This window comes from Aristolochia californica, unplaced genomic scaffold (genome assembly GCF_029961685.1).
Source record: "Aristolochia californica isolate CCGP_79_NKW_82.1479 unplaced genomic scaffold, dmAriCali1.0.hap1 SCAF_3, whole genome shotgun sequence".
In the NCBI taxonomy this organism is placed as follows: domain Eukaryota; kingdom Viridiplantae; phylum Streptophyta; class Magnoliopsida; order Piperales; family Aristolochiaceae; genus Aristolochia; species Aristolochia californica.
The window spans coordinates 8,113,947-8,137,744 of NW_027181992.1; the positions used below are offsets into that span (position 1 = coordinate 8,113,947).

General features: G+C 38.4%; 2 protein-coding genes across 2 annotated transcripts; one reads left to right on the forward strand and one right to left on the reverse strand.

Moving 5' to 3' along the window:
- Positions 1-417: 417 nt before the first annotated feature.
- On the reverse strand, positions 418-11,306 carry LOC137959726 (DEAD-box ATP-dependent RNA helicase 17). The gene is made up of 11 exons (XM_068807061.1): positions 11,034-11,306; positions 10,223-10,295; positions 9,896-10,005; positions 9,660-9,803; positions 9,358-9,466; positions 8,834-9,198; positions 8,666-8,739; positions 7,986-8,287; positions 7,659-7,905; positions 1,101-1,382; positions 418-766 (listed from the first exon to the last, which is right to left on the reverse strand). The coding sequence occupies exons 1-10, from the start codon at positions 11,233-11,235 to the stop codon at positions 1,134-1,136; spliced, it is 1,875 nt and encodes a 624-aa protein (XP_068663162.1). The 5' UTR covers positions 11,236-11,306; the 3' UTR covers positions 418-766; positions 1,101-1,133.
- Positions 11,307-21,811: 10,505 nt separating this feature from the next.
- LOC137959315 (monooxygenase 2-like) lies at positions 21,812-23,753 on the forward strand. Its single transcript, XM_068806723.1, has 5 exons — positions 21,812-22,035; positions 22,130-22,201; positions 22,460-22,637; positions 22,743-22,959; positions 23,064-23,753. The coding sequence occupies exons 1-5, from the start codon at positions 21,812-21,814 to the stop codon at positions 23,639-23,641; spliced, it is 1,269 nt and encodes a 422-aa protein (XP_068662824.1). The 3' UTR covers positions 23,642-23,753.
- Positions 23,754-23,798: the final 45 nt, after the last annotated feature.

Sequence of the window (23,798 nt, forward strand, 5' to 3'; positions counted from 1 at the left end):
ACACTTTACACCACACTTTCCATTATGCATACTAACACAAACAAATACTTTATACTGTACTTTATATTGTGCACACTAACACAAACTAATACTTTCCCTCTCTCTTTCCCCCTACACTTACATTGTACACTAACCTCCCCTTAGTAGCTTAAACTTAGTGCTACATTCCTGTCCCATCTTAGGATTAACTAAATTTACGATCTCATCAAAGGGAGGATAAATGGGTTCTCCAAAGTAAATGGCTCTGTTATAACAGCAACAACTATTTCCATCGAAGGCAATGGTATCATCCCCTACAACAAGAGTTAATAATATAATGATTTCATATTTTTTTAAATATACTGTTTACCCATTTATCTAATTACCTGCAGATAATCGCATTAAAAGATCTTTTACTCGTTCTGAATAAATTAGAAAGAAAAAAAACAGTATATCCTCATTTTACTACCACAAAATTGCCCTAAAGAACAAAGAGTACCGAAACATTGAAAAATAAAACAAAAACTACACGACCAACTGCAGACTTAAACTTGTCTACTACCCTTAGAGAGAACCCACACACCAAACCGTATGAGAGAACTTCTACAAGACAAGAATCAAGTCAATCACGTCATAAACATCATTCATGCTACACATCACATTAAAATCAGCTTTTCTTCTTTGCGTATACTTATCAATAACTTAATTTTTGAAAGATCAAACATCCTTTTTCCCAGCTTGACATTCTGTGTCATCTGGAAGCTTTGATAACCTCACCGTTCAACACCTAGAAACGTCAAAAATCATATTAGTAATGTTTTCAATGACATGAACAATGTTAAAAAACTTGCCCAGTCACCATCCCGATGAGGATATAACTGGTCCAATTGGTACCGGGTCAACTGGGTTTGACTGTTAGTTAACCTTACATCAAGAGAGATTTCTCCCCCCCCCCCCCCCCCCCCCCCTGTTTTGTGTCTCATGGGGTACTAACCCAGTCAAAGGCCCTGGTCTGGTTGAACAGACTGGTCCCGTCTGTTTTTTATAGAATCAGGCAAGGATCATTTTACCATATGTTCAGCAACAAAACAATAAAAAATGCAGAAAAAAATGTGTTACACCTGTCAGTAAAATTTGATGGATGAGCCAGAATGTTACTTCTTTTTGGACACCCGTCTTTTTTTTGAGACACCTTGCTGCTTCTGTTCTTTCTTTCTCTTCTTGACATTCATTTGGAATGATCTTCCAACCGAAGAAGGTTGCTCTTTCAATGCAAAACTCCTAGTAACATGCCCCAAATGAAGCTTCTTTACCATGAAGATTCTCTTCAGCTCACCCCGATGGGCAGTGTAGGCACGAACCCAGGACCAAAAAGCATCCTTCGCAAGGTTCTTCATCTTTGTCTAAAGCAAGCAAAAGCAGATTAAGAGAAGAGAAATTACTGAATTTACAATAGGTTGACGTATTGTATAAGACCTAAACATCCAAAGCCATTCAGGCAGTTATGTCAGGGAATCAGGTAACATATATAGACACAACGGGAAAGAGATAAAAAAAAAAAAATTTAGATGAATAATTAATAGAACTTTTACTTCTTTTCCATGATGACAAGTAATCCTGAGATGATTCAGACACCTAAACATCCTAAGCCGTTCTGGCGGATATAAGAGGTTGAAAAAACCATATGGGCAAGGCAAACCCCCAAAAAAAAATTAAAAGCAGAAGAGTATCACCCATGAAAAGAACTGTATAGAGACAAGTTTTAGCTAACGAAAATGACTAGCTTCTTTGGGCATATATTACTGTTAAAAAATACATCCAGGGGTATTTTTTTCACTTTATCACTTCAATGGTCAATTTTCTTTATGTAATCTTATTCTGCATGTTAAATTATATCAATGGTTAAATTTTCGTGTACATAAGATGTGTAGTTAGGGAGATATAAGGAGACTAGGGTTTATTAAGTGTATAGGGGCATTTTTATTATTTGTAACTCAAAACACTTATTTAAGAAGTCCAGGAATTCGTCCACAGTTCCCAATGAAACCTTTTCAGGCTTTTCAAAACACTCTTCTTCTCCTTTCTCCTATTCTCTCAATTTTGTCATCTTTCTTCACCCAAATCTTGATTTTTACAATAACCAGAAAGCAACAAACGGTTTTGAATGCCTACCACTCCCCCAACAAACAACCAAAGCCGAGTCCTCTCCAGTTGAATGTAAGGGAGAACATGCCTTTCTAGAGTCGAGGCCATGAAAAGGCACATTATATCCTTTTGCAGGATGCAGCTTGCATAAGTTTGGAAAAGACAAGCCCAATTATAGAGCACACATGACTTACTAAAAAATTGTGCTCCAACTACAGTTGATACTAGCCAAGGAAATACAGTTTCAAGATTTATTTTCCAAGTACAGCAGCAATAGACTTAATTGGCAGTTAAGTTTCCCACTCATTTAAAAGCTTCTAGTTTAGTATAAATCTGCTTCAATTCTTCTTATTACAATGAACAGTAGGTTAAAGAATAGACCCACATGGGATGGAATCAGGCTCAATCCAATAGTGGAATCAAAGCAGGTTGTGCGGGTGGGCCAAGGCCTAGTGTGTACTCCCCAGGTTATTTGTGTTGTGTGGGTTCTATGAGGTGAGAGTCAAGTTATTTGTGTATTGTGGAGACGTCACAGACCAATTATGTGTAAGCCTGAATGTCAGGGTGTTTGAGTGAGAAAAAGTCCGACAACGAAAAAATATTAAAAACTAATCGGGTTATCTTGTCATCAGAGAGCAACCTCTCGGATATATGAATTGTATGTTTGATATTTCAACATGAAGAGGAGTGATCGTAGAATAACTAACTACTTTATTAAGATGAGAGGTGTACTGCAAGAGACCAGTACATTTCATCCATTTATTACGAATGCTGAAAACATTCAGAAGAAGGAGAATCAGATACAAGTTGCTCGATTTCTTGATGGTTTGGGATCAAAATATAATTCCACAAGGGCTCAACTACTGGCTAATGATGATACGACTACTCTTGAAAAGGCGTTCAATAGAATCATATAGGCAGAGGGAGTAGTGATAAGCAAGGGGGGAACAATACCCAACCAATTGATGCAACAACTCTCAACCTTCATCCTTCATATAATAAGGTTGAGAATAGAGGTCGTGGAAATAATAGTAGAATGGAAGGTAGAGATTCCTCTACTTGTGGTCATCGTCGGAATGATAGAGGTGACAAGAGATGTATTCACTATGGAAGAAACAACTACTTATCTGAGAAATGTTGGGAGAAGTTTAGCAAACCAGCTTGGGCTAACTCTATTGTGACAAGCCTAAATACATCTTCCCATTCTGGACTTCAGGATGACATATAGCAATTGATTCAGTGATTGGGTCAGTTCACTATTGCTTCTACTCCCGCCACTACTACCATTTTGACCGACTCTCCTACTGCATCAAGTACCACAATGGCAAACACAAGTATGACTACACTGAATGTGTCACATTCTCCCTCCCAGATCATTGATTTAGGAGTGTCAACCCACATGTCAGGTATGAAATCTTTGTTCTAATCAATTAATCTAAGTCTGATCGTCATGATGTCTTGGATGATGGTTCTAGTTCTCCAATTTAGGGAAAGGGTACTACTCTTCCTACTCCCAAAATGTCATTAGACTCTGTTTTGTTTGTTCTTAATTTTTCAGATAATTTGCTTTTGGTCAGTCATATTACTAAGTCTCAAAATTGTCTGTAACCTTTTCTCCTATTTCATGTGTTTCAGGACTTGAAAACGAAGATGACATTTGGTTCCAAACATAAAAAAGATGGGCTTTATGTGCTGGATGGTGTTTCTACTCCGATGCCAACGGCATTACCTGCAAAAGATTCACCGTTCTTATGACATTTGAGGTTGAGGCATCCATCACCAACAAAATTCCATCAGTCTTTTCCATCTATCCTTGTTGATGTTTCTTTTTAGTGCAAATCCTATCAATTGGGAGAACATCTCAATGCCTTATAGAGATAATCCAGTGCCTATTATTGTTATGGATACTCCTCATGCAGGTCATATCTGAGTTAGATCTGCCTATTAGTCTCTAGAAAGGTAAACAATCTTGTACTTCTCATCCGATTTCCCACTATGCCTGTTTTGATTTCTTATCTCACTCTTACAAGTCCTTTGCTATGTCATTGTGCTCTTCTTCTGCTCATTCAATGCAGGATGCTATGACTTCGCTTGAGTGAAAACGTGTTATGGATGAGAAAATGGATGTATATTTATCTAGAGGTACTTGGAGTCTATGTGGTCCTCCTTGTGGAGCAACTGTTGTTGGATACTGATGGGTCTATGCAATCAAGTATAAGGTGGATGGGACCATAGAGCAGTATCAGACCAGACTAGTAGCCAAGGGCTATACACAGACATTTGGTGTGGATGTCTTTGAGACGTTCTCACCGGTTGCTTGACTTACTTTTGTCTGTATATTGCCTTCAGTGGCAGTGAATCGAGGGTGGCCATTGTATTAGTTGGATGTGAAAAAATGTATGTCTGTATGGAGATTTGAAGGAAGAAGTCTATATAGAGCAACCTCCAGGGTATGTTGCTCAAGGGGAGAGTACTAAAGTGTGTAGGTTGAAAAAAGCTTTCTATGGGCTTAAACAAAGTCCAAGAGCTTGGTTTAAAAAGTTCAATAATGTGGTGATACAATTTTGGTTTCATTGAAGCCATTGGATCTTTCAGTTTTTGTACTCAACAAGGTATAAGGTATTGGAACTTTAATTGTGTACGTTGATGATATTATCTTGTCTGGCAGTGATATAAACAGAATTGCGAAAGTAAAAAAGTATTTGGGCACACACTTTCAAACCAAAGATTTGGGACAACTTGAGTATTTCCTTGGCATAAGAGTAGCTTGGAGTAAAAGCGGTGTGAAATTGGGTCCAAGGCCTATCCCAAAATGACTAGCCATCTTAGGAAACCTCTTTCCCAACTAATAAACTCAACATATTTGTTCTCACTAATCCATGTGGGACTATTCTTTTAACACTCCCCCTCACATGTAGGCCCTTTGGGCTCTTACATGTGGATAATTTGGGTGGAGGCCCACATATGAGTACCTGTTCTGATGAAATTGGGTCTAAGGCCTATCCCAAAATGACTAGCCATCTTAGGAAACCTCTTTCCCAACTAATAAACTCAACATATTTGTTCTCACTAATCCATGTGGGACTATTCTTTTAACAAGAGGTATGGTTCTTTCTCAATGGAAATATGTTGTGGACATGTTGCATGAATCTAGCGCAAGAAACTTGATAAGTTGGTAGAGCAAAAAACAAAATGTTGTGGTTCAATCTAGCGCTAAAGTTGAGTATAGAACTAAGGCTCTTGTTAGTGAGTTAATGTGGGTGAGATCAGTTGTCCAGGAATTAAATCTACAAAGTGGTAAGCCTATGACCATGTATTGTCATAATCAAGCCGCTATATTTTTTATAGAAAATCCAATATTTCACAAGAGAACAAAACATATAGAGGTTGACTGTCATTTTATTTGAGTTGTGGTGATGAAGAAGGAAGTGGTTACTCCCTATATTTGGTCAAGTGATCAAGCTGATGATATGTTTTAAAAAGCCTCGGGCAAACGTGAAGTTGGGATTTTCCATAACAAGCTGGAGCTCATGGAGATATATGTTCCAGCTTGAGGAGTGTTAGAAAATAGTATGAGAGGTAATTTCATCTTTTTATATGGTCTATATTTTCTAGTGAGACACTATCTTACTAGGTATGTATAGGTGTGTCTATAGTTCAATTTTTATGTAATTTGGAAATGTCTGAGTTATATGCTTGTAAGTGTACAAAGGGTATTTGTGACTTTTTATCCTACTTCACTTAAGTTAATAAAAAGGGAGATAGGGTTTGACTTTTTGCCCTGATCCAAAGTTGTACGCTCTTCTCCAAAATTATTCTTTTTTCTTCTCTTTTCCTCTTCTCTCTCTCAACTTTCTTTCCTTTTTACATTAGTCAAAGCTAATTTAGCAAAGGAAGGAATCACTCATCAAGAACTTGTCATTCGATAGATTTTTCTTTTCAATTTGTCTTGTTTAAATTCTCAGAAGTTGTATCATTATAAGGGATGTTAGGCCAAACTTTGGCTTCCATTATTCTATTGCATTTTAATGAATATAATTACACAACATTCAAATATATATTTATATACATACATACATACACATATATATATATATATGTATGTACGTAAATATATATATATATATATATATATATACACGGCCGATCCAATACAAAAAGCCATATGGTGCGAAACATGCAAAACAGTTATCTCAACATTCCGATCATGATCATTTGGCTACGATAGCCGTTGATCATGATCGGATGGTTGAGATAGCGTTTCGTATGTTTCGCACCAAATAGTTTTTCATATTGGATCAGCCCTATATATATAAACATCTTCAAAATTGGTCCCAGAGCCAGGATTAAAGTGTTAATTACTTGAGAAGTAGCCTCTTACTACATATAGTCATTTTGGGATAGTGCTAGACCCAATTTTATCATGGTATTAAATCAACAACATGAGGGGAGTGTTAAAAATAGTCTCAACATTGATCCAAGAGTTGAGTAGAGCGGTAGTCTCACAAAATCACAACATGGGAACTAGAGGCATGTCTCTAATCTGGAAATATTTAAGCAATAGCACATAAACTTCAACAGCCACATGTAATTCGAAAAATCAGAAACACCAAAAACCAAAAATAAAAAAAATTGCCACATGCATCAGAAAAGCAAACAGACTACCACAACTGGGTCAGTAAAAACAGGCAGAAATGCTCCCAAGTGCCATACCTTTAGGGCAGAGAAAGTTTTTTTTTTTTTGTTTGGTAGCAGAGAATCATTGAGAGAAAATAAAATAAGAAAGAAAATCATTTTCTCTCTTATTTTTATTTTATTTGTTTGAATGAAGATGTATAAGTTATTAAATGAGTAAAGAGTACAACACCTAGCTAAAAAGGGCATTCCTCCACAACAAAGTGTAAGAGTGAAACACTTAATTTAGCCTGAGTGGAAAATTTATTAACTAATTGGAAGCACATTCCTAGGTCAGCTTTGCTCCCCAAATTCCATTATTTTGTGAGACAAAAATTATTAACTAAGAGAGAAAATTTTAAAATATTACTAACTTTCTTTTCTTTTTCTTTTTCCACATGTATCCAAACAAGAGAAACTATATTTCTCTCTCATTTTTTCATGGGCATCCAAACAAGAGAAAGGAAACCTCTTTTTTTTTCTTTTCTTTTCTCTTTCTCTTTTTCTTCTCTTCCTTTTCTTTCCTCTCCACTTTCTGTGTTCCAAACACAGCCTTAGTAATCTCATAGGTTAATGTATCACAAGAGTACCTAGCAATGCTCTATCACAACAACAACAACAACAACAAAAAAAAAAAAAAAAATACCTAACAACAAATCCCAATATCTACATCAGTTCCCGAATGGAGTTATTAATTAAAGAGCATACAAATGAGATGGAAAAAAATCATAAGAGGCGTGTCCTATCTGAAAATAGTTATACAGAATAACAAAATTTGCAATAGCCACATGTGCAAGAAAAGCAATGCACAACAAAGTAAAAAAGTAAGCAATGAATTGAAGGGTTAACAGAGTCCATACATCTCTAGAAATGAAGGATTCAAGTGCTTTCTGCAAAGATAACATCCAAGGATGCATTTCCAAAGACAACAGCGGCTTTTGTTGGTGTTTTTGAACATACAACAGAAAGCTGTCTAAGACCTTCAAAAGTGGAAACTCATCCAGTGCAACCCCATGTTTCCGTAACTCCTGCAAATAGTCCATTTCAACTGGCTGTAGGAACAGCAATGCCTCTCCTTTTTTACCTAATCGAGCAGTTCTTCCAACCCTATCACAAACAAAAAAAATGTATAAACAACTAATATGGTCACAGGAATCCTTCATTGTGCATAAAGCAGTTCAACAAACCTATGCACATAGTCAGTTGCCTCCCCAGGAGAATCATACTGGATGATACATCTAACCATGGGGAAATCCAAGCCTCTTGCTGCTACATCTGTGCATAAGAGAATAGCAGATTTTTCACTCTTAAAATTCTGAAAGGTTGTCCTGCGGCTTTCATGCTCCATGTTCCCATGTAATCGGAAGCTTCTGCATTTGACAAATGGCTGCCCCTGACTATCATGTGATGAATCTGAGGACCATCTGAATTCACTTAAGAGTGTATAATGGAAATCTACAGCCACGCATGTCGAGAAGAAAACAGCAATCTGTAGAATGAACCTGTGAGCAAACCTGAGTGCTTAAATAAAAATAAAAAAGGGCAACCGAGAATTGCAAAACAGCAAGTCTTCAGGCTTAGTGAAATTGATATTACAGTAGAGATCATTATATGACGTTGATCGCATGGACAAACAAGATATCTCTATAAAACATAGAAATGCAACAAAAAGGGCAAGCTCATGTTTTTTTCCTTTATTTTTTGGGTGAGTGTGTGTGTGTGTGTGTGTGTGGGGGGGGGGGGGGGGGGGGGGGGGGGAGATGGGATGTTTTGGGTGGCAAACCCTGAGACTAAGATAGCTCAGCTAGCCTAAAAGCAAGTCTTGAATGCATGGCTTATGACAGAATCATGACCAAGTTTAACTTACCTTTTGGGAGACATCTCTTTCAAAAAGGGTTCTCAGAATGGAAAGAAGCGCCACTAACCGTGAACCACAAGGCACTGTAAATAATAATTAAGGGTTAGAATTGCCACAAGTATGATAAGGACACTATTACGACATTACTAACCTGTAATACCTATGTACAAACAATACCTTTCACATATCTCTGAACCAATTGTACCGGAAGGTGATAATCTTCAACTGAAGGGCCTGTGAATGGTCCTGATTGACTTGATTCATGCTTCCCATCAAAACATAGTGAATCTGAGTCTGTACAAGAAGCTGGTTGCTTGGGCATTGTATTTTTCCCATGTAGACTAATCATAACCGGATTCTCCAAGCTAATTTTAGCTAGGTGATTCACTTTGTCGTTTAACGTTGCTGATAACAACAAATTCTGCCTTCTAAAATCAGAAGATTTTGATTCTGAATTGTTCTTGCCAACAGGCTCAATATCCGTTGAAGCCAAAAGTTTAAGTATATCTTGAATTTCTTTCCCAAATCCGAGCTCAAGAATCCTTTAGACACGGAAAATTGCAGTCAATTTGACCATTAAAAATGAAAAATAAAAATAAAAAATAAAGGTGTGGTATGACACTAACACAATTGTGAAGATGGTCAAGTTCAAGGTACTATTTTGTAATATAAAATCTAAGATGATCTCACATAACTCATACCTATCAGCTTCATCAAAGACAACCCAACGCAATCTTGAGTAAATAAATGATGTCGTGTTTTTTAAGTGATCTAAAAGACGTCCAGGTGTAGCAACTAGAATAGATATGCCTGAAAGTTATTTAAGACAATAATCATAACATTAATAAGAAAATTAAGGCAATCCACAACAATAAGATAAGTGAGGAGATTGCAAGAGGATTTCCACTATCAAATGTCTAAATGTCCAAAAGAATCTCTTCTCGGCCATGAAAATTACTATTTGATAGAAAAATTTCCCGTGAAACAAGGTATTATAACACACCTTTGCGCAACCTTGCTTTCTCTTTTGACCTATTTTCACCTCCCATTAAGTATCCAGGAACTATCCAATGGAAACGATGCAACAATTTCTGCAGAATCTCATAAACCTGCAAACATAGCTCACGCGTTGGTACAAGTACCAGCGCTGTGATCAATTTGTCAGTACTTCAAAATAATATCCACAAAAAGGAACTGAATGAAAAAGGCAAAAAGTCATCTGGATGAAGAAGCCAATACCCAAGGTCCCATCTGACCGTTGAACACGAGGAACATAAGTTTGCAAATGATGAATTATTGGAGCAAGATATACAATGGTCTTGCCAGTACCAGTAGGTGCATTGATAAGTCTAGAAAGTTTCAGTCAAGAAATCTACATACACTAACAACTGCCAGCCCCCTATAAAGTCCAAACACTCCACCCAGCCACCCCAAGATAAATACCAAAAAAGAAAACATGATAAGGATAATTAAAAACATTTTAGTGCCCCACGTACCAGACAAAAAATAAATATAAACTTCAAGAAATTAAAAAGAAAATGCAAGCATAAGCAAATAAAAGGATACACATGACGCCCAGATACAATGGCGGGAATCGACTGAGCCTGTACTTGAGTAGGAACTTCAAACCCCATCCTCTCTGTAAAATAGGCAGAAATTAAATGTGTGACAAGATATAAGATTAAGTTGTCTCAGCATTTCCATCGTTACAATTAGCATAGATCCAAGAGGCTATGTAAATTTTCCCATATTCCATTTTTTCATTACATTTTCTCACCGAATTGGCTCAAATACAATAAAAAGAAATAGATGTAAAGCAATTGGCATTATATTCACGCAATCATAAAATTTGGAACTACTTGGTACCCGTCAAATTAGTAAGAAAACGAAAAACGAAAAACAAAAGGAAAGAAAAAAAGAACTAACATTTAATCTTCCATCAGAACAAAATCATATTAAGATGAAATGTTATCCTCTAAAACCTTCAATAAAGGGTCATAATTACAGTAAAATGGAACATCTTAACCGAAAGAAGGAAAAAATCTCATCGTATAATGAAAACTATGATAATTACACCTCATCTCAAACTTCGCTTCATTAAGTATTTATGTGGTCAAAAAGAGTGTTGGAAGAATTACATGGAAAAAATAAGACGAAAAAGAAAATTGGAGTAGTTAAAAACGAAGTACTTAAGATCCTTAGCAGCTTTTGTCCATTGGTTAAGCACCGGCTAGCATAAAAATCTAAATACAACTACCACATAGAGGAGCTCGGCTTAAGATGTGGTGTTATGTTGAATACAGCGGACGTTATACCGAAGAAGCTTCTCGGAGAAGCAGAGGTTTCGGTTTTACAAGGAGACAGAAAGAATTTGAACCTCGGAGCTGCTCGCACAAGTTTGGTTGGAGACCTAGGTCGGCAAAAGAGCACGAAGCAAATATTCCATCTTCCTTCTCATCTTTCTTCACCTGCACCTGCTTCTGTTGTTTGAGGTACTGAAGTCTAACGGATAATTTACCGTCTTCCTGCGCATCGTTACTTGCAGTTTCGCGGGGAGCCGAGACACCAACCGCGCCCATCTCTGTTTGAGAGTTTGAACCACCCTCGTTTCCCTCTGCCCACGTTTTCCAATCGCTCCCCTCGATGGCTCTCCCCGCGGCCGGGCTTATGATTGTGAAGGAAACAAGGGCTTGGACTCCTCTTAATTCTAAAGGGAATTTTATTAAATTACCCTTTTTTAAAAAAAAATATTAATAAAAATTATAACTTTTAAACTTAATATAAAAAAAACCCAACTTCGATCCGATCTAAGATGACACATCAGCTTTGATTGCTTATGTGGTACCACCTCATCATGCCACATAAGTATCTAGAGGAATTAATACCATGTCATCTGACAAGTCATCACATCATCATATAACAACGTATGACATGTCATCATGCCACATCATCAATACTCTAGGGATTAATTTTTAAAAACATTAAAAAAAATTCAAATGTGACAAAAATGTCATATACATGTTTTAAGTGGATGCTAAAGATAATAGTGAAATCTTTTCTATTGCAAGTTTTAGCTAAAAGGTCACATGTTATTCCCTTCTCATACAATTTCGACGTCTAAAATGTCAATACTTTCTTAATTCTACTGCCACAACCAAACAATGGGTGAGAGCCAATTGAGATGAAACATCTTTATTACCTGTAGGCATTCCAACAAAACACATGAAGACAACTACGTAGACTCTTCTCATACATGTATATCTTCCCACATCCTCGAGCAAGTCTAAGGGTGAATGTTCTAACTCACAGTAGACATCATTGCACATGTCTACGCTAGTTTCACTTATTGTCCCCATGGCTATTGAGTTTCGCACTACCAAAGTCAATTTGTCATAAAGTGGACACCCTTCACATCTATACTTTTCAGCATCTTTATGCTCCTACAACAAAGAAACATTTTTTAGACCTCTTGGAATAGAGTTCTAGTAATAAAAAAAAATATACAAAATATTTTGCAGTTCAGCAATATTTATTGACCTTGATGTAGTCTTGTCATATAGAATAACATGCAGTAATTCGTTGTGTGATTGCATCTAACCTAAACCCACTAATGTTGAGACAGTTCGTTACTGTTTAGTAAGTTTTCTTCTATGATCTTATTCGATTCTCGAGCTGCTCAACAGTTTTTTTATTAACTGTGTCTTCATTGAACCTATTGACACATACCATATACACTTCATGCTTCCAAACGCCATTGGGCAACTTGTTCCCCATATTGACCTGTTCAACCAAGAGATCGAGCATTTTGCTGTCATTCTCGAAGGTCCAAATGTCAGATGATCGAAGAGTTCGTTGTCTTCTTCCAGCCATTTATAATCTAAATCTGAGATAGTCCTCATAAAAAAAACTTTATCAGACAACCTTTACCCATCAAAGTAAATAGGGACCTATGGAAACACAAATAACCACTTAAAAAAAAAACCATGTGGTGGATATTTATAAGTCATTTGAATCTCTTCACCACATGGCAAGATACATTCCATAGCACTTCAAAGTTATTTAACTACATTCTATTACATTTACAAATTAATCAAATTAATTCCATTGCAGATAACTAAAATAATGCAAAAACACACTCATCATCACCAAACACTCATGGTAGAGCCCTATATGACTTCGCAGTCGCTACAAATCGTACCTCGTCAGTAATGGAAGTCGGGTTTCATTGGCTAATGGACGTCCGTGTAGGCGACTCGGCCTAGTTTCAACTAGACTCAACCCACCCAGTAGCCCCATAAACCCTAAACCTTGGCCCCTAAACCCTTAACCCTAACCCTAATTCCATAACCTAAACCCTAAACTTTTTACACTAAACCCCCTAAAAGCCCCAAACCCCAAACCCTATAACCCTATAACCCCAAACTCTAAACCCCTAAACCCTAACTTCTATTAACCGTACCTTGACTGCGCTTTAAAAAAAAACCTCTAACCCTAAATACCATAAACCCTACCTTAACCATACTCTAAATACCCTAAACCCTAAACTCGAAATTATACCCTACCTTAACCCTAACTCTAAAAACCCTAAACCTTAAACCATAAAGACAAAATTGAACCCTAAATACCATAAACCCTAACCCTATATCCCGAAATTATGCATAAACTAAATAATAAATACAAATACCGTACACAAAAATTAAGATTAAATCAAATACAATAGTAAATTAATAAAAAAATTAGGGTTTAGGGTTACGTTCTGAAATTTGGGGAAAATCGAAACCCAATGTGGAAATCGAAGTAGAATCAAATAAATTGACGCTGAAATGGGGAAATCGAAGGAAATCACAATCGAAATGGGTTAAATCGAAGGAAATTGGGAGGATTTTTAGGGGAAAAGAGAAGAGGGAGAGGGAGAAGGGAGAGGGAGGCCAAGAGGGAGGCCAAGAGGGAGGTCGAGAGAGACAGGGAGAGGAGATACAAAGACGATAAAGGGAGAAGAGATGCGAAGACGATGAGAAGGGAGAAGAGATACGAAGACGATGAAGGGAGAAGAAGCCGAAGGGAGTGCGAAGACGAGAGGAAGAAGAGAGAGCGGGAGAAAAAAATTGGGAGAGGAAGGTTGAGAGGGAGAAGAGAGAGTGGATGAGAAAAAAAATCGTTGGGGGACGGAAAGACGTGTCCCAAACAAGTCTTCAAGTGGATGATTCGCAAATTTGGGCTGAATCACGATTCCACAATTTTAGCCTGAGATGATTACTTGCATTTTTTAGATGACACTGGAGCTGGTGTACCACTAACGACCTAATTGAATTTACTACGTAATACGCGTGAACTTCATTTCAACTTCATTGTTGACTAACCTCCCCATGTATCTACCCACCCCGTATATCTACCCACATTGTTACTACCTCTCTCAGATTTTATGATCATTACATACAGGAGATGAAAACGACTACTTCCTCTCCCTACTGTATTCATTGGAACATCAAACACTAATGCAGTAGTGATTTAGAGGTTCCCTTTATTAACCAAACTTTTGTTTTTTCAAGTGAACATAAGAAATATATATGGAATATGGGATTAACATAATCTTCCTTTCGGTTATCAAATAAGATCTTTGTGGTATTTATCACATGTTGTAATTATCTCTTTTATTAAAGCTGATCGTTTTGGTTAAGTTTATCATTAAATTGTATAAATACCACTTTCAATTAATACAAAAGGTATGGTTGTTCAGCATCTCATATAGTATCAGAGCAAATTGATTAATCCTCTCCATCTGTCTTCTGCCAAAATCCTCTCCACCCATCACTCCCTCTCTGCAATGTCCTCCAACAATTCAAGTTAAACCACCTGTCGTGCATGATGTGAGCCGTGCACATGTGCTTTGGCAACCTCTCTCTCAGTGCCCCGTCTCCACAGCAACAACCTTCACAATAGCCTTCTCCCCAATTTCCCCCTGTTTGCTTCCCTTTACCCAACAGAAGATGCAGGCAGAGAAAAGAAAAAAAATGAAAATAAAGTGTGTCTTTCGTCGCTACTCCACACCATTGTTGCCATCACAAAATCTACATAGTTGTCACATCTCAACCACCGCTCTCGATCCCCTCCGCGCAGACGGCCAGAACTTCCGCTTCTCCGATTGCCGCCACTTACACTTCGGCCTTCCATTCCTTTATCTCTCATCTCTCTGATTGCGTCTGCAAGCCTTCTCCCACCGTCATCCCTAGTCCAACTCAAATCCCATTGTGACGCTGGTGAAACCCTTTACAGCATATTCTCCCTGACCTTCGTTGAGATCGTCGGCTACAACTTCGTTGTCATCATGGCCATAGACCTTCACCTTTGTCGTCATCATCACCGAAGACCATCACTTTCATCGTTAGAGACCATCACCATCGTTGTCTTCGTCAAACTGCACCCACTGTTGTTGTTGTCTACCCCGCTGCACACATGTGCCACGCCGATTGTCACCATCGCTGCGTTTCAACGACACCAAACGTAACCTCTCACCGACACTAAAGCTACACTTCATCATTCTACAAAACTGGATCAGCCATACCTAAGTTCAAGGAAATAAATTCCTCCTCTAGGATGCCTTCTTGCTCACGCATGTGCTACACGTGTGAGAAAAATAAACAAATACAAAAGTAAAAACAAAACAGAAAAACTTCACAGTCAATAACTGCTTGATCATTGTTTTCAATTCCAACTCACTTCAAATAATTCTTTAAATTCAAGCATCTCCTTCTTGGCTCCAATTCGTCCTTATCGGGTATGATATCTTTGGGTACATTAATGGCTCCAAATCTTGTCCACCAAAAACCCTCACTACAAATCTCTCCCCAAATTCAAGCATTTTTCTTTTGGCTCAAACTCATCCTTATCGAGTATGATCTTTTTGGGTACATTGATAGCTCCAAACACTATCCACCGAAAATCCTCACGACAAATCTCTCCCCAAATTCAAACATCTCCCTTTTGGCTCAAACTCGTCCTTTTCGGGTATGATCTCCTTGGGTACAATTGATGACTCCAAACCATGTCCACCGAAAATCCTGACTACAAATCTCTCCCCAAATTCAAATCTCTCTCTGTCTCTCTTGGCTCAAACTCGTCTTTATCGGGTATGATCTCCTTACAAAGCCATTATCATGTTCACAGTTTCATTTGTTACGATACAAGATATGTCTCTCTAACTATGGCCTATCTTGAGGGGGTATGATAAGGGCTTAACATAATTTTTCCTTCAGTTATCAGATAAGATCTTTGTTGTATTTATTACATGTTATAATTATCATTTATGTTAAAGCTTATCATTTCAGTTAAGCTTATCATTGTAAACTATATACTCATTCAATACAATGAGTGTGTTCAGTTCAACATCTCATATATCTAATACAATCTTTTGACCCCTTGTTACGATTATAGAGAGGGTCTTAATCTGTCACTTTCTATGCGTACATGTCTCCTGGTAATATCTTTGAGAGTAGGACAACCTACAAGAGCCATGGTGAGTTCAAGTTCATCTTTCAGCATTTGCATGACCCTTACAACTCCAGCCTCTCCCCTTGCTGCTAAACCATAAACAACTGGCTTCCCAAGGGGCAGTTAGAGAAGCTGACATTCAATAATAATGTCACTTAATTGCTACTTCAGAAAGCCTACCATACAGCTTGTAGAGTATCTCTCAACCAACAACTCCATTTCTAAGTGTTTCTGTCATTGATTATCGCCAACGTCTAAAGACTAAAGAGAAGAAGCAGCAAATCGTAGTCGCTGGGAAGGAACTGCCACCAACACCAGGAGCATTTAGTCCACCTTCGATGCAAAGAAACTCACTATTCATCCTTGATGAATTTCAAAAAAAGACAATGTTCGTGTCGGGCAACCGACTCATCAAACAGAATTGAAACTCCTATTGGGATTAGGAGTTAGACTGGCAGAGGACTCTTGTAATCATTTCTTCTCTTTTTGTTTCAAGGTTCTTCTCATTGCATTGCTTTTAGTAGTTTTCGTTTTTGTTATGTGATTCATTAGTTTTCTCCATGCTCTTTCATCGCCTTTGTTCTTGGTTCATTTATCATTTTCATTTTGTGATGGATTAGTTTCTGCTCATTCATTTTCATTAAGGACTGCCAAAGTTTTTCACTAAGGCATACCAAACTAGTTACTAGGTTAAGTATAACAAAAACATATAGAAAATGATTTGTTCTTCTTCCTCTTTTATTTATACTATTATCGAATTTTCATATGATATCAAGGTGTGGTACATGTTAATGTGTCATATCGCATTTTAGTAACTCTAATGCAATACTCAATACCAATAATAGCTATAGGAGTGGCATCGAATCGACCCAAACCCGAACTTGCCTATGTTCGAGTTAGGTTTGATTTAAATATTTCAAACTTGAGCTCGAGTCGTGCCCAACTTCGAGCCTAAAATTGTAATCGAGTTCGAGCCCAATAAGTTTAGCCAAGTTCAAACTCCAACTTGAGGATCTGGTTATAATTTAACTGAAATCTATATAGTTGCTGCATATATATTGGGAATTACTCTATTTAATAAGTTGAAGGGCCTCCATAAAGGCCATTTTGTCCTTCACAATAATAGAAATACAACTTCTTTCTCATAGGGAAATCATTTCGACCAGATCCCCATTCCCTGATTCCTAAGCTCAAAGTTGTCGCTGCTTGCCGCTAGGGGTGGCATTGAGTAGAGCCAGTTCGTGAATAGCTCGAACTCGACTCAAAGCCGACTTGGTTTGGCTTGATTCGAAAACATTATGAATCAAGTTCGAACAATGGTTCATGCTTGTTTAAGTAATCGAGACAAACTCGAGTGAGCCGCGGTTCGGTTCACGAGCTCATGAGCCGGCTCAATTACTCAATAAAACCTCTTTCGGTTTTTGCATTTCGGAACTCGGCAACGACGGGAGGGGGAGCTTTGTTTTGACTTTTCATTTTGGATTTCGAAGTCTTTTGAAACTCCCTTTGAAGCTCTCTTCTAATTGTAACTCTTCCTCCCCTTTAAAAAACCGCGCCTCGCACCTCAAATCTCCATAATCACCAATGGCGAAAGAAGACCACATTTTTCGCAGACATTACCCGGCCGTCCCGGTGCCAAACCTCTCCTTGCAGGAATTCGTCCTCCAAGACACTGACTGGTACACCGACAAGGTTGCCATAATTGAAGTATTTCATTTTTCCTTTCCCTTTTTTAATCTTCATATAGAAAGCTCTAAATACTCCCCCCTTCATTCATTGATAAGGAGGTATCCAGCGGACCTCAGCTTGAATTTACTTGAGTAAGGCCTCGAGTTGTGTTTTGTGCTCCTTCAGTTCGTGGAGCTTCTCTGCAAATACTCTCGGCTCGCTGATGCTTTAAGTTGGGTCTTCCCGAGAGGTTTATCTCCAGCAATGATCCGAGTGAGGGTTTCGCTCGTTCTGCGGAAAGCTTTCTCTTACCTGCGTCAATGCTTGGGTGATGCCTGACCGTTGTCTCATGGATTGCGTTATTCAGCGCATGTTGTCAATTCGCTTGAGTAGAGTGAACAAAAAGGGTTTAAGCATTAGTGATTGTCACCAGCAGTTCCGTCTACGACAAGGTCTGCTTCTTCAATTTTGAAAATGACAAAATGAGTAGATTTTTACATTTTTTTTAGCTCCTCAAGGTTCGGTTTGTGAAAATATCGGGTTTTTCTTGTGTCCTCTGTTTCAATTTTTGTTTCCAATGCCTATTTAAAATGGATAAAAATGTCTCTTTTCCTATTTTTTTGACTTTATATTGACATCTGAAATCCCATTTATTTATAATTTAGATGATCCAAATGTTGATCCATAAGATGCATGCAAAGCTGAAGGTAACCTCACCAGAAAATATAATGGTAGCCTAACTCACTAAATTTTTTTCAATAACTTATTTTTTGTTTGCAAGCAAGATGAGTTGTCTAGAGGTTACTTTGCATATGTCAAAAGACAAGTTTAATCTCCACCTGAATTGAAATGTTCCAACCCGTAAATAATATGGTATTAGCATATAATCCTAACTTTTCAATGTTTAATCATAGCCTGAGAAAAAGACTGTGCAGATAATGCGACCAATTACTTGATTTTTCATCTTTTTTTCATCTTGGTAATTTTAAATTTTTACTGAATTTATAGTTTTTGTTTGGGTGGTTTTAAATTTATATTTTGTATTTATTAAAAATTTGTTTTGATAATTGAATAAAGTTCATGCATAATATTTAGTGTTTATAAACAGTTTTATGTAGTGTATAGACAATTTTATGTAGGGTTTATGTACAGAGGTAATGCTTAATTTTATGTAAAGGTCATGCTCAATTTATGTAGAGGTCATACCCAATTTTAACTATAATTTATGCATAATTTTATATACAATTTATTTAACATGTATTTTATGCAAAATTTTAAATGTAGGTTGGAGCTCGAACTCAACTCGAGTTTGAGGTAGAACTCGATTAAAATTATGGGCTCGAGCTCGATTATAATTTTAGGCTCGAGGTTGGGTTGGGCTCGAGCTCAAATTCAAAATATTTAAATCAAAATCAGCTCAAACATCGACATGTTCAAGCTTGACTTGACTCGATGCCACCCCTTCCAACTGCATATCTCCTATATCGCTGATTTTTCTCGGGCCTTCATTAAGTTAACAAGTTGGCTCGCAAGCTTCTGAACCGAACCACAATTTTCTTGACCTTGGCTTATTAACTTAAATGAGCCCGAACTCGATATTGAATTCGATTTGAGATTGAGATAAATCGAACCGAGCTCGAGTTGCTTGCGAATCGACTCAGTTCGATGCTAGCAAGTACAACAACACCAATCACCAATGCAATGGGCAATGCTCTTTTGCAACAAAGAAGAGTCCTCTATCATAAAAATAGAAGTGAGGAGGCACAACCTTTCAACAAACAAGAGAAAGATATTACACGATGGCTTCATCTTTTTGAATTTGTGCCTTTCGAGCTTTACGAACATCTGTATCATTGGCACTCTTCACCATTGTAGGGTGGTAAGTTATGAATCTTCGTTTTGGAGCACCACAAACTACACAACATAATGAGCAAAATGTCATCAGATGAATCATAACTTTTCATTGATACCAAATAATGAGATTTGATTTCAAGCATTGAAAATATTAAGAAATTGGACAAGAGAACCAAATACCAACAATTCAGCTACATCAATAACTTCAAGCTTTAGTTGAAGCCCATAAAATTCTTTATCTATCGGTGATCTATATGACAGTGATGATCAACAGAAACACATATTAGAAATTGGGGTTGTCAAGGTAGTAGCAGATAAAAAATGAAAAAAATCATTGTTTCGTCGGCGACGAAAAAAAGCAGAAGATAAAGAATAAAAGAACTTACCTTTGTTCCTTCACTTTCGTCGACAAGGAAGAAGATTAGAGGAATAAATCGAAGAAGAAGAAATCAAAGAGGAAGACCGAAGAATAAGAAGAGGAAATCGAAAAAAACCAAAACTTACCTAAAGGAGCAGATCGCACTCCGATTTTTCTTGCCAGTAGTTGATTTCCTTCTGATATTCTCGAGCCCCAAATCCCCATTTTCACTCACTCGCTTGCGAACTATGACTATCCCGAATTCTCAATTCCGAAGAATGAAACCCGATGGATGAAGTCACTTGGGCCCTCGTTAAGTTAACGAGCCACTTGCGAGTTTTCAAACTCAACCATGGTTCGCTCGAGCTCGAGCTCGTTAACTTAAACGAGCCCGATCTAGATCTCAAACTCGGTTTGAAATCCAGGTAAACTGAATTGAACCAAACTGCTCACGAACTGGCTCAATTCGATGTCACCCCTAGCTATGGTTATGTAGTTCATTATAACAACTCAAATTACAATAAGGATTTACTAAAGAGTAATTTTCAAATACATTAATTCCAAACACAACTAAATTTCAAACGAGGTTGATGAAATTTGTTGAATGTAAGGGTAGACTTTTAACTAAAATTTGAAAATAATTCTATTTTTTTAAAAACAAAAGGCCCTAATAGAAGATGAAGAGCTTCTTTCTTCTCTTTTCTCTCGAATGCCCCCCCCTATGCAGGGAAGAAGGTAAGGGAGTGGTGGTGGAGCTCTTCCCCTTGTTTCTATGATTGGCACCTTCGGCATTTGGAACCCCATGTTTGAAGACAAGAAGTTGAGGAGGTGAAAAACTTTGATTGGATTCTATCTATTATCTATCACATTGTTACAATTGTTCCATCCGAACAGAAAAAAAACTAATGATATGACATGTATTACGGTAATTTTCCTCATACTCTCAAAACCCAATTTAAATTAGGGACATTTGTCAAGGTGTCTCGTCAACGAATTGATCTTAATATGAATATTCTTCCTTTGCTCTTTATTAGATTCTGCATTGTCTTCTCCTTTATTCTCTTTTGCTAATGTAAGTTATCATGTATTTCACGAAAACAGGAGGACTAGCAACTTCAAGACCAGAAGTTTTTTTCTGGTACGTGAAGAGACCCTCTTGATTCTTACAAGTCGAACGAATCAAAGTCAGGATAAAAAATGGCGGCTTCATGACCCTCTCAGAAGCATCAAAGAAGATCGCTCCGTACTGGGAAAAGACTACAAAAGGCTCACGGCTTTGACCCGGAATCTCTGTTTGATGATTCAATCACCTTTTCTAGGAAAAAGACTATTAAAAAAAAGGCTTAGATATTTGATCCTCAATCTGTTGTTAATGATTCAATCACCTTCTCTGGGCTTCCTGTTGAAGTCCTACGTGGGAATCTGAAAACAGATGGGATGTGAGATTGATTTGCTCTTCTTTTTAGTCAAACAGAAGCTCGTAGATGATCAGTCGATTCAGAGGAGGATCCGCAGTCGGCAGTTTTCTTGCGGGGGAAGCTTCATGCTCTCATGAAGTCTAAGAAAACCATTTGAGTCAAAGTCATTCACAATGTCAGCAAAGGTCGGCCATGTCGTCGAGTCTCTTCTCTGGATCATTCGTTGCGCACCTCCGTCCTCGGGTATTAATATAAACGAAGAAGAGAGCTACAGCCAACACAGATAAATTAAACAGCATTCAGATACCCTAGAAAGGAGAGAGAAAGCATTCGAGAGAGTTTCTGGTGTGAAAAGTGAGATTGTCAGGAATGGTGGAGATTTGCGAGGACGTGGTGATTGTAGGAGGAGGGATCGCTGGACTGGCGACGGCCTTGGCGTTGAAGAAGATAGGCGTTCGTAGCTTAATTCTGGAAAGGTTCCACGAGTTGCGAACCACCGGAACTGGTATAAACCTCTTCCCCAACGCGTGGAGAGCTCTTGATGCACTCGGCGTCGCCCACAAGCTCTACCCGCTATATTCATCCCTAACCAAGTATGTAGTTTTTTTATTCTCCAACCCTGCTTAATGCTTCTCTTGTTTATCTGTCTGTGCCTACGTACTTATAATAGTCATTCGCTGCAATCAGGGCCTATTTCACTGATGTTGCTACTGGGGAGACGCGAGTGGTTCCATTGAATGCAGATCAGGGGAATGACAAGTAAGAACCCTACTCCATGGAAGGAGCTCTAACAGTATTCAAGCTACAATTAGAAAATGATTCTGCGGTCTGTACTGTAGACTCAACACAGAAACACTCGGAAGGTAGCTCTGCTTCGAGCTACCAGGAAATTATTGTGATGGTTTGTCGGGGCAAAGAGCACGGCCGGCAAATCTAACATAGTTAGCTATCTAGGTATTGATTATCATACAAAATTTTGCTTGTTTCCACTAATTTGAAGCAAACTGAAAAATGAAGGAGCGAACTGGAGGCGAGGATGGTACACAGGAAGGCCTTGTTAGAGGTTCTTGCCGAAGAACTGCCGCCACAAGCGATTCGTTTCTCTGCAAAACTTGCTTCTATCAAGATGGAGACGGTCGACGGTTCATCAATTATTGTTCTGCAACTGGAAGAAGGGACGATTATTAAAGCCAAGGTTAGGACAAATTTAGTTTAGATTGGTCTATCTATTCGGTTTTCGGGTTTCTTCCACCTTCTCGGTCCTCTTTTCTGAATAGATTGTTGTTTTTTTTTATGATAGGCAGTGATTGGGTGCGATGGTCTCCACTCTGTAATAGCTCAATGGCTGGGTCTTAGCCCACCCGTCAGTTCTGGACGATCGGCGGTGAGAGGTTTATCAGTTTATCCTGACGGGCACGGCTTCACGGACGGTGCTCATCAGTTTCTGGCGCCCGGCGCCAGGGCAGGAATTGTTCCTCTGAACGCCACGGAGATCTTTTGGTTCATCACCCACATGGGTAAGCGCTTTTTGACTTCACAAACTTCAATTCAATTTTCCATTGCCAGCTCGTGATCATCCAGAGAAGAAAAATTAGATGAATTGCATTTCACTGATCTTCAGGTGAAGAGAGCTCACGAGATCCAGAACTAATAAAAGAGCTAGTAATCCAAAAAAAGGCCAAAGGCTTCCCACAAAAATATCTCGACGTCGTGGAGCAATCCGTGATGGAATCGCTAACTCTTGACCCGCTGAAGCTTCGGCTGCCATGGAACCTCATATTGCAACAAGCTCACAAAGGCAACGTGACGGTGGCTGGGGACGCGATGCACCCGATGACCCCTGACCTAGGTCAAGGGGGGTGCCAAGCGCTGGAAGACGCAGTAGTGCTCGGCCAGAACATCGGAAAATTGCGGCAGGCTGACGGGAGCATAGAATGGGAGAAAGTCGGGGAGGCTTTGGGGGATTACGTGAAGCAGAGGAGGTGGCGCGTCGCCGGAGTGACCGCCGGATCTTATTTTATGGGGCGAGCCCAAATGGGTGCAACAGGATGGTTGGCGAGGTTTGGATGGCTAACCAAATTCTTCAGGAACAATATCTTGTTTACTTTAGTGTTCCGAAGATTGTTAGGAATCGTGAACTATGACTGTGGCAAGCTGCCGGAGGTTCCGGCGTCATCTCGTGGGTCAAAACTAGAATGAGGTGCAAGATCGGAGTTGTTTGCTTTGGTGAATTTGGTTTCACTTGCTGGTTTGTAACTATCTGTGTTGCAAATTCTTTTATGTGTCTGTATTAATGAGTTGGATTTGGATTTGAGTGGCTTTCTTTCAAATTGTTTCACAGACATATTTCCCCTTT

Excerpts from the sequence above, each read along its gene's own strand:
- LOC137959726 (XM_068807061.1), bottom strand. The coding sequence starts at position 11,235 with ATGGGCGCGGTTGGTGTCTCGGCTCCCCGCGAAACTGCAAGTAACGAT. Across the intron at positions 9,804-9,895 it reads ACGGTCAGATGGGACCTTGG|CGCTGGTACTTGTACCAACG; the intron begins GTATTGGCTTCT and ends AATTGATCACAG. Across the intron at positions 8,288-8,665 it reads AAAGAGATGTCTCCCAAAAG|ATTGCTGTTTTCTTCTCGAC; the intron begins GTAAGTTAAACT and ends TTCATTCTACAG.
- LOC137959315 (XM_068806723.1), top strand. The coding sequence starts at position 21,812 with ATGGTGGAGATTTGCGAGGACGTGGTGATTGTAGGAGGAGGGATCGCT. Across the intron at positions 22,036-22,129 it reads CTATATTCATCCCTAACCAA|GGCCTATTTCACTGATGTTG; the intron begins GTATGTAGTTTT and ends CGCTGCAATCAG. Across the intron at positions 22,960-23,063 it reads TTGGTTCATCACCCACATGG|GTGAAGAGAGCTCACGAGAT; the intron begins GTAAGCGCTTTT and ends ACTGATCTTCAG.